Source organism: Miniopterus natalensis, chromosome 18 (assembly GCF_054644295.1).
Source record: "Miniopterus natalensis isolate mMinNat1 chromosome 18, mMinNat1.hap1, whole genome shotgun sequence".
Taxonomy (NCBI): domain Eukaryota; kingdom Metazoa; phylum Chordata; class Mammalia; order Chiroptera; family Miniopteridae; genus Miniopterus; species Miniopterus natalensis.
The window spans coordinates 34,503,747-34,514,295 of NC_142098.1; the positions used below are offsets into that span (position 1 = coordinate 34,503,747).

Consider the following 10,549-nt stretch of genomic DNA (forward strand, 5'->3'; position numbering starts at 1 on the left):
CTAGCTGACACTCACTGAATTCAGGAAGACATCTCTCCACACCTGGAACGTCTGCACAGATTCTGGCCTGAGTCGATGGGGAAACGTGTAACATTGGCGGCCATTTACCATTATCTGGAAGGGAAAATGTGCCATAAATACAGTATCCTCCAAACAAAACGTGCCGTCTGTCTTTCCACTTCTGCCCTATGCACAGACCACCCACCCAGAAACTTAGAGGCACTTCAAAAGCCAGCAGACACGCCCCTTCTCCTGGCCCACGCTTTGCGACGCTTCCAGACAGTTGCACATGCTGTTTTCTGTGTTTCTCATTCCTCCACTGAGGGGCTGTGGCTCTGCTTGCCTGGCCCTCCCTTTAGCCTCGAGGATCCTCATGGCCGGGAGCTGTGTCTCACGAACCTTGAGTCTCCGCATCTCGCACAGAGCATCCCAGGCTAAGTGGACGGTAGGCACTCTGTGCGTTAGTTTAAGTTCTGCTAAACCTTCCTGCCATTTCCTTCTGATGACTTAGGTTTTCCTTGCAGTAACTCAGATTTGGGGTGACGGAAGTAAAAAATAAAACTTGAGTGTTCTTAAAGAGGTGGATTAGTACATACGATTGAAAAGGAGACTGGTTTGCCCGGCCGGTGTTGCTCAGTGGTTGAGCATCCACCCGCCCACCGAGAGGTCCCCGGTTCCATTTCCGCTCAGGGCACCTGCCCAGGTTTCAGGCTCGACCCCCTGTGGGGGCCGTGCAGGAGGCAGCCAATGGATGTTTCTATCTCTTTCTCTCCCTCTCTCTCTAAAAATCAATAAAAACATAAAAATGAGGATTTTTTGAATCCGCTTATAAGCATATGAAAAGATGCCTCGCTTCAATCATAATAAGAGGTAAATTGTCTCTCCATTTAAGCAGCTCAGAATGTTTAAATATATACTTTATTAGTGTGGCTATGGTGAAAAAGGTCAACTTATTGAGGTCTCAATTTTTCTAATTTAAGATGCACACAATTTTTGTACCAGTCATTCCATTTCTCTGAAATTATCCTCCCACATAAGTACTGGGAGCTTGCTGGTGACAAAGGCGATATAGGATTCGGGAGAGCGAAACATGGGAACCACCCAGATGTGCAAGAAAAGGGTCGAGTCGAGTCATTCTGATGGCGCTTCTGTTGGAATATTAGGCAAACGTTAAATAACGCGGGGCACCACAGGTACAGTGATTTCTCTAACACACATTCTTTGACAACAAATAAACTCTAGTTCTCAATGTGTGATTTGTAGAAAACCTTATAACATCATTTGTTAAAAAGAAATAAAAGCAGACACGGACAGATGATAAATAGATAGGTAAGTAGGTAGATAGACTTATGCAAGTATATATCTGGAAGGGGAACAAAGGGACTAGTAACTGTTGCTCTGGAGAGAAGGACTGGGGTTTGGGAATATAGGAAAGACTTAATTTTAGACTAATTATAATGATATGCGTCTTTAAAGAATCTCCTACTTTAAATTGTAAGAATGACAGCATCGGTAGAAATGACGGCTGTGAGTGGAGACGGAAGAAATTCTCCACCATGGACAATAGGCGTGTGTGCTGATCTGACCCCGGTTAGATCTGGGAAAGGACCCGAGCATGGCAGTGGGTACTCTGCGATGGGAGGGGCAGGAGGTGACCCTGAATGACTCCTGGGCCAGGCCAGGGAGAGCACTGTCCTCCCCTGAGAGCCCCTAGAGCCCAAGCAGCGGAAGATCCTGGTCACACTCACCTGGTATTCATTTTGCAGCACCGAGATGTGCAGTGCAAACGGTTGGCTATCCACAAAGGGCATGCAGCTGTATTTCTCCTCTGATTCCCAGTCCCCGCACTGACGGCTGTTCATCACCACACAGTTGCCAAAGTACACTCGGAAAGACAAGGCGATGTCTGATTTCTCCTCAGTTCCCGTGAGGAAATCCACCTGCATTTCTGGGCTCATGCTGAAGGCAAAGCACACAGTGCATTGGGCAGGAGCCTTCCTTGCGGGCTCCACCTTTGACACACACATATGCATTGTTCCCAGCTCCTCCCTGGTAGAAGGCAGGCCTTCCCGGGTGATACTGCAGGACTTGTCCTTGTGGGGTTGCTTTAGCTTGTCCTGCCCAAGGTAGTGAGATCCCTCATCTCTTAGCCCAAACTCAAACTGAGCAGCAGTCACAGGCCTGTCCCTACTTTTCATGCCCTGGAAATTCTATGCCCCTTGATAATGAGCCACAGCTCCTGAGTGACCCCAGCCCCCAGATTCAACACTTGCCCAAGGTCCTGCACCTGTAGGTTTAATCTTGGCACAAGATAGGTCTCCAAAAATTGCAACTGCATTGTGCTACCGTTATGCTAATTACACATTTTAGCATCACTCCACTCATGCATGAAGTGACCTCCAAAGCTTCAATAATCTCACTTCTCCGTCACCTCCCCACCATGGGCTATGGAGTACTCACATGAAAGGCATATTAGCTTTCCCTTTGATTGTCACCGAAGAACCAGTATTCAAGGATATACTTTTTATGTACGGGACCTGCCATGGGAGACAAGAGTGGATGAGAGGGGCAAGGCCAGGTGTGGTCTCCTCTCCTACAACACCCAGTGGCAAAGCAGGTTAGACATCAAAGGACAAGCTCTGAGGACACAATTCTTCCCACCTCACCACAGGCAGGTCCCTGTGTCCTTGAAGAGACAAGAGGGTGGGAGTTAACAGCAAAGGGTCAAGAGCCAGGTGGCCTGGATTCCAGTGCTGATTCTGCTTCTACTAGCCATGGGATCTTAGGGCCATCACTTGAACTCTCCTTGCCTCAGTTTTCTCAGTACAAGAAGGATTATCAGAAAATTCCCACTTTGCAGGGTGTTCTCAGGAATAGCTGCGCTAAGAGATGTTAAACCTTTAGCCTGGTCACTGGCATGTGTAGGGTCTACACAGGGGTGACCTAGCAGAAGGGGAGGGCCCTTTCTGGAATTCTACCTCTTGTCATTTTCTATCTGAAACTGTGAAGACAAGACTTTAGGATGTAAAAGTATAAAAATATAAAAATTCACTCCAATATAAAATGTTTAAAGAGAGAGGAAAATCACTGAAAAGGAGACCCCTGTGTGTTGAATATATATGCATCAGAATTTTCAAGGGCAATGCATGTCCTTTCAGGGATGTGTAGAAATCGCCAAGGACACAGTCAGTACCTGCACACAGGGAGGGGGACAGCAAGTGATTGGGCAGAATCTACACATTGATCTCTGATATCTAGTGTAAGCTTTGTCTGCACTGAGGCTGATGTTTTTCCATCCATCTTCAGGTGATCCATTCTCTGAAACCAAGTCCTCCAACTGCCTTTCCCAGAGAGCCAAGATCTGCTCACCCTCCTCCTGCAGGTCAGGGACAGACTAGCTGGGGAAGAGCTGAAGCAGGAGCGGGGAGGGGTGGTCACTGAGTGCCGACCCAACAGGGGATCCAGGGCCCCACAGTCCAGGTTCAACTTCTCCCACCCTTCTTGTGTGTGTGTGTGTGTGTGTGTTTTAATGTGTCTTTATTGATTTCAGAGAGAGGAAGGGAGAGAGAGAGATAGAAACATCAATGATGAGAGAGAGTCATTGATCGGCTTCCTCCTGCACGACCCCCTGCTGGGGATCAAGCCTGAAACCCCGGGCCTGTGCCCTCACCGGGAATCGAACCAGTTCACCAACCAGGGTCCACATTGATACACATGGAAAGACCCATAGTTACTTCAACAGTCACTACCATGTAGGGGAGAGCCCTCACATGCAGACACAGCCACATACATAGTCACAGTCCCACACCCACAGTCACACAGACATGGGACTCACCGTGTCACATACCTCTCGGCCCTCCTACTCATGTAGACATGCGCCCTTGATCCCCTGGCCCAGCTGCACTCACACACACTCAGAGTCACGAAGGCAAATGGGCAGCCTCACCCCTCGCACCCACGCACACACTCCATTATCCCCGTTGCTTCCGCTTCCCACCCAAAGTCACAGCGTCCCAACAGAGTTCATGCTCAGTCAGACACCACCATTGGTGACATTGGGACATTGCATTACACCGGCCCAGGGTCACCACGAGCCCCCATGAGGCTTCCATCATCATATCCCCAAGGTGTCTCTCTTCTCTACACTCACAGCCCCCAGTAGAACATTCCAAATGTCTTCATCTTAGACGATCGCACACTCTTTCCTCCTTCCTTTATGGGATCATTGAAGACTGTGTCTTTTCCACTCACCTTCAGCTCTGCCATTGCTGTGTCTTCTGCTGGGCAGCTCCTCCTAACTGTGCCTGGTTGTGTGTGTGATCGGTGCAAGCGGCAGAATATAAATGATCCCTGGAAACCTCGCCCTCTGGCTTCCATCCAGCCTCTAAGCCTCTTCTAGCGAGATTCCCAGCAGATGAGAAGGGGTGGGGTGTCGAAAACACAATCAATCAAAACTATGTGTTTGCACCTGGCCTTGAGCAGGATGTGTTTGTGTGCAGTGGACATTTCATGAGAAAATTGTGAGTCAGGAAGAAGTAGCATGAAAAACGCATGAGTAAGGGTGATGGAGTGAGCGGGTCGGGTGAGTGGCTCTAAAATCCAGCTTACTTGCCTCTCACCAAGTATTTACCCCACAGGGTGGAGCCCACCCAAAAGGTGCTCATTCTTCTAACTTGAACAGTGGCAAAAAACTGGTGGTCCTGGGGGTGACGACCGTCTTCCAGAGGTCCCGGGAGAGCATGGAAATTGCTCCTCAGCAGACCTGGAGATTGAGGTGGACAAATCTTGGTGTCATCTCCACTCCCCAGCAGGACCCTTGGCTCCGCCAATGCCAAGTGTGCGTTGTCCTCTCACACCCCTGGGCTCCAGCCACCCCTCTCATGTATCCCTGGGCATCTTTGTGCATCTAGATCACAGAGACCCTGATTGTCCTTCAGATTCAGAGAAAAATGGGAGATCCTTAAACTCTCCCCTTTGATTTGTGTGGTTTTTTGGTTCCAGGCCTGTCTAAGGACAAGTACAAGTGCAGGCGATGGGATTTCAGCCTTTACCTGGGCTGGAGAACTGAGGGCCCTTTTCAAGTTCAAAACCTCAAACAGGACTTTTAAGCAGGGACATATTCCATGTAACCATTACTGACACGAAATAGTGTTTTCATGACCTGCACACTCAACAGTTGATTGATTTTATCCAACGAGGCTTCTTTCTCCCTGTGGCTCTGAAGAGATTGAGATTGAGAACAGAGGCCTTTCAGCCACTCAGGGCAGAATCGGGGTCATTTCCCTCAGGCTCTCTGCGTAGCAGCTGCCTCTGGGCAGCCTCCGTAAGGTTGTTCCCCGAGATGCTTGTGCCCCTGAGAGTCCTCAAGAGGTGCTGGTGCTTATGCGACAACTGGAAGGTGCTCGCTTTTCTTTTCTTTTTAAAATATATCTTTATTGATTTCAGACAGAGGAAAGGAGAGGGAGAGAGAGACAGAAACATCAATGGTGAGAGAGTCATTGATCGAGCCTGAGGCCCTGGCATGTGCCCCGACCGGGAATCGAACCCCGATCGCCTGGATCCTGGGTCGACGCTCAACCGCTGAGCCACACCAGCTAGCAGTGCTCGCTTTTCTATGGTCTGTTCATTTATTCGCTTGGATGGGGAACAAAGTCCTGGGGGCCACACGCTGCTATAAGCTGAGAGACACTGTAAGAGGCTGGTCACCTTACTCAGCAAACTGGTGGCCTTGTTCGGCGTTAGTGGGAATTTGGGGAGCCGAGAGAGAGAGAGCAGCTCTAAGTAAATATTGTCTTTAGGGGATCACCAGGAAGTTTCAATGGATTGTGTCCTTTGTCTACCATTGTTCAAGCTGAGATTTTTTTTTTTCAGTCTCCCGTGAAAAAATCATGACTGGTAGGAGGGGTGGGGACGCTTGGTCCCTCTTTTGGACTCTAGTCACAGCTGGACATGTTCACAGGTGAGATCACTTAAAGCTTTGCCCACAGCAAATCGAAACCTGGCTAGAAAAGGCACAAAATTCCTTCCTTTTACCCGCTGCCTGTTGCCAAAGCAAAGCCAAGAGACACGGGGCGGGGGCAAGACATAAAGATTCTTGTCTTCAGAACTTTAAAGAAATGTAACCAAATCTAAGGTACAAATACCTTTTGGAAAAATAGCCTTAGCTTTTGTGTTTTACTCCCTTGGTCAACTTCCAACCCCATCTGTCAATATGGGATATTCAAAAGGAAAAATTATATGTAATAATAAAACTTCAATAAGTTATAATTTAATCATGATAAACGTTTCAAATAATTATAGCACCCCCAATTAATCACACATCTTGGAGTCATTTTAAAAAGTAAGGAATAGCCCGGCTGGGCGGTTGAGTGTCGACCTAGGATCCAGGCGATCGGGGTTCGATTCCCGGTCAGGGCACAGGCCCGAGCTGTGGGCTCCATCCCCAGGAGGGGGCGTGCAGGAGGCAGCCGACCAGTGACTCTCATCATTGAGGTCTCTCTCTCTCTCTCTCTCTCCTTTCCTCTCTCTGGAATCAATAAAGATATATATATTTTTAAAAAAAGTAAGTTGTAAAAATATGTATAGTATTTATCACACGTTATTATGATTAAATAATCTTATTTTAACTCTGGAAAAATATATGAAAAGCTGTCAGCGTGGTTCCTTTGGGTAAAAGCTTTTGATTTAAAATCTTCTGAATTACATAAGAATTTATCAATTTTTCTCTGAAAGCTTTGTTTGGAGCATAGAGACATTTCAACCATTTAAGACAGGCTCTTCCTTCTTCTCTCCCTTCTTCCTGCCTTCCTTCTAGAAAACCCTGTGGTTCAATCGTTATAAAAAAGCCAGGAATTGACCATTTCTCACGACCTTCCAGTAAATTCAGGGCAGACATTCCATTGTGTTTATTACTAACTCTTTATTTTATAAATAAATAAGTAAGTAAATAAATAAATATCTTTTTAAACAACTTCTTTCTGGAGTACAAGACACAAGAGAGCATTTCTCCGAAACCAGCAGTGATTTGAGCAAAGAAATATCTCTAGACTGCGTGTTTCCTTGGGATCTACTCATGGTTTCATGACTCGAAGGCAAAATGGAACAAAAGCAGACTGTCCGCTGGGCTCCAGAGTTCAGCCTGTGTCTCAGACATCGCACCTCGCCGACTTTTCCCTGATCCACCTCCTAGGGCAAGAGAAACAAAGGGAAAAATAAATAAATGGGACCAGGTCAAACTAAAAAGCTCCTGCACAGGAAAAGAAACCATCCTCAACGTGAAAAGGGAGCCCACGTGTGGGACACATGTTCCCCGATGATGCCTCCGATAAGGGATAATTCCCCAAACAGATAAAGAACCCATAACACTCAGCAAAAGGAAGAGGGACAATCCAGTTAAAAATGGGCAAAGGACAGGAATAGACACTTCTCCAAAGATGGCCTACAGATGGCCAAGAGACCTGCGGGAAACGCTCAGCGTCACCGAGCATCAGAGGGGGGCAAGTTAGAGGGACAGAGGTGTCACCGCGCACCTGCCCGGAGGGCTGCCGTCCGCAAACCAGCCAACAGCACGTGCGGGCGAAGGGCTGGAGAAGGGCCCTGGGCCCGCTGCGGGAGTGCGACGGGCCGCCACTGTGCGGACGCAGAGGCGTTTCCCCCAAATTAAGGAGGGAACTTCGCTCCTGGGAATGTAGCCTGAGTCCCAAAACCACAGGGAAAATACTTACCTTTATAATGTCTTTTCTGTTTCCTTCCTTCCTTCCTTCCTTCCTTCCTTCCTTCCTTCCTTCCTTCCTTCCTTCCTTCCTTCCTTCCTTCCTTCCTCCCTCCCCCCCTTCCTTCCTTCCTTCCTCCCTCCCTCCCTCCCTCCCTCCCTCCTTCCCTCCCTAAGGTATAATCGAGGCACAGCGTTGCATTAGTTTCCCGGCAGGAACCGCATCTAGTGTGTGTCCTGCTGCATTCCTCTGCTTATTGTCTGTGCTTCCTAATTATTTTATAACCGTTCGTTTAATGCCTCTTCTTTCTTCTGTTAAAATAAAAATGACAGAGCAATCCTCAGAAGTCAGCAGGGGTTTTTAATACGTAATAAATCTTAGTTAAGTATTCCTTCAGAATCTCTTTATGATTTTACGGCCTAAAGAAGACAAGAAATAGAAAACTACCTCCAGCCGTGTGTAACTTTATTCAGTGCAAGGAAACGAGAATCCTGGTAAACGCATGCTGCGGAGGGCTTAGTGCTTCTCAGTGTAAACTGTCCTCAGCCGCTCTGCCAGCCTTTGTTGTAATGCCGAGCCAGGAGGGAATGTTTTCAAACTACATTAAAAAAGAATGTGTACTACATAAAGGTTTTGAAGAAAATTATGAAATGATTGTGCAAGAGAAAAACTGGCAAAATACATAGGTAGACCAGTTTGCAGAATTAAGAATTCTGTCAACTGTGAAGCGAGGCTTAATCTCATTACTGAAGCCTAAATTGCAAATTATAAGTGATCACGATTGCCTCGTTTTCCAGGGAAATGACTAATGTTAGGGGAGGATTAGGGTAAAGAAATAAAGTGGAATCACTATAGTCAAGCTCCTAATTACAAAAATAAAGAAACTGCTGTCATGAAGAAATAATTCTATTCTTGTTTTTATTAGCCTGGGAACTTAATCTTTTGAACTTTCCAGTCCTGCATTAATGTCTAGATATACAACAAACCTCCAGATGACCACCTGATTCCCCGCTGAGGGACTAAGGAGAGAATGTTCAGGTATCCAGACCAACTAATATCCAGTCTCCAAAGCACTGCTCCTTTAGGAAATTTCCATTTCAGACTGGTTTGCTTTACCCTCACCCTAGGATATGTTTTATTGCTGAGAGAGAGAGAGAGAGAGGGAGGGAGAGAGGGGAGCACTGATGTGAGAGAGAAACATCGATCGGTTGCTTCCCATACGTGCTCTGACTGGGGATCGAACCTGCAACCTAGGTGTGTACCCTGACCTGGAATCAAACCCGCAACCTTTTGGTGTAAGGGATGACACTCCAACCAATGGAGGCCACCTGGCCTGGGCAGGTCTGATTTTTTTCAAGAATGTGTTTTTGCTATAAAAACTTTATGGGGGGAGTGGTGGGAGCAGGGTGGAGGGGGTCAGTAGGGAAAAAAGGGTGACATCTGTAATATTTTCAACAAACAAGATAAATAGAATTTTAAAAATGAAAGCAAACCTATACACACACAAAATCTCTTAGCTTTTCTCTTATCTTCAGGACACTCTGGGTATTGCCTAGTTATGTTTCTGGTTTGTAAACCCTCAGATTCTTGAATAAATATTTATCACTTATTCCTAGGCAAAGCCTCCTGAGTCTCTTTGAGTATGAGTCACATATATTTATTGGGTATTTTCATATAAGGTGGGTGTGATCATTAGCACAGGCATTTCAGGTGGAGTTTTTGAAGAATCCATAAAAATTTAAGCCCGGCCTGCGTGGCTCGGTGGTTGAATGTCGAACCATGAACCTGGATGTCACAGTTTGATTCCCAGTAAGGGCACATGCCTGGGTTTCGGGCTTGATCCCCTGTAGGGGCCGTGACCCCCAGTCTACATGGGGTGGCCTTATGTAGTAGGTGTCCTGTGGGACACAGTGAGGCAGTCTCCTTGATCTCCTGAGGTGAGTCCTCTAGGGGTGCCCCTTGTGTGGGTTATGTGGGCCCTGCTGTGATTGGGTCTTGATCGCTTTTGGCCCGTTCATGGCTAAAATCCACCCTCAGGCTGGCTGACTGTGAGGCTCATCACCCACCATGTCTTGGAAGCTGCTGTGCTGGTGCAGGTCCGGGGTGTCTAGTTGGGCTCAGAGGCACAGTCTTCCAGATCATCTGAGCTCTGTGTTCCGGGCATGTCTCTTGTGGGTTATGTGCTCCCCCTGGTGTAGCTGAGGCTTGATTGCTGTAGGCCCTTTTGTGGTCTGAGTTAACCCTTCAGGCTGGGTGACTATAGGGGTCAACCTCGATCACCGTGCATGAGACACTGTGCTGGGGCTGCCTTCTGAGGCGGGGTTGTTCCCAGCAGGGTCTGGTGCCTTCTGGGATCCCTCGTGGGGTGTGCTGCTTATGTGTCCAGTTGGGAGCAGCTCCAATGTCATCTGAAACCCAGGACTGGTTGTGTTGATTCTGGGTCCGCTTGGGTGGGTTTCAGGTGCAGGTCGCTGTCAGTCACTGTTCGTGTCTGTGTCTACTAGACCTGTGTGTGCATGGGAAGGACCAATATGTGTAATAGGCCAGCTTCTTCCAGCTTGGAGCTGGGGGCAGATCTGTGACAGGACCGAGGATCTCTGCCTCCTCCAGCCAGCTCCTCTGCCTCCCTCCTGAGGTTGCCCTCAACGAGGGGAAGTTAATCCCGGCTTCAAAGCCAAGTGCATAAGTCCCTGCCAGAGTCTCCAACTGCAGTTCCCTCTGGCTCCCTTCGCTGAAGGTTCAGGCTGGGTACAGCCAGCTGTCCCGGGTGCAGAAGCAAGTTCGGCCACCCTGGGCTCAGGTGGATAGGCTGAAAGCCACCCACCCAGGATGCTGGC

At 47.9% G+C, this 10,549-nt stretch overlaps 1 protein-coding gene across 1 annotated transcript; it reads right to left on the reverse strand.

The window, feature by feature from the left end:
* On the reverse strand, positions 1 to 1,958 carry LOC107534169 (galectin-10-like). The gene is made up of 2 exons (XM_016209161.2): positions 1,749 to 1,958; positions 1 to 114 (listed from the first exon to the last, which is right to left on the reverse strand). Exons 1-2 carry the CDS (start codon positions 1,956 to 1,958, stop codon positions 1 to 3), a joined length of 324 nt encoding a protein of 107 aa, XP_016064647.2.
* Positions 1,959 to 10,549: the final 8,591 nt, after the last annotated feature.

Excerpts from the sequence above, each read along its gene's own strand:
- LOC107534169 (XM_016209161.2), bottom strand. The coding sequence starts at position 1,958 with ATGAGCCCAGAAATGCAGGTGGATTTCCTCACGGGAACTGAGGAGAAA. Across the intron at positions 115-1,748 it reads TGCTGCAAAATGAATACCAG|ATAATGGTAAATGGCCGCCA; the intron begins GTGAGTGTGACC and ends TTTCCCTTCCAG.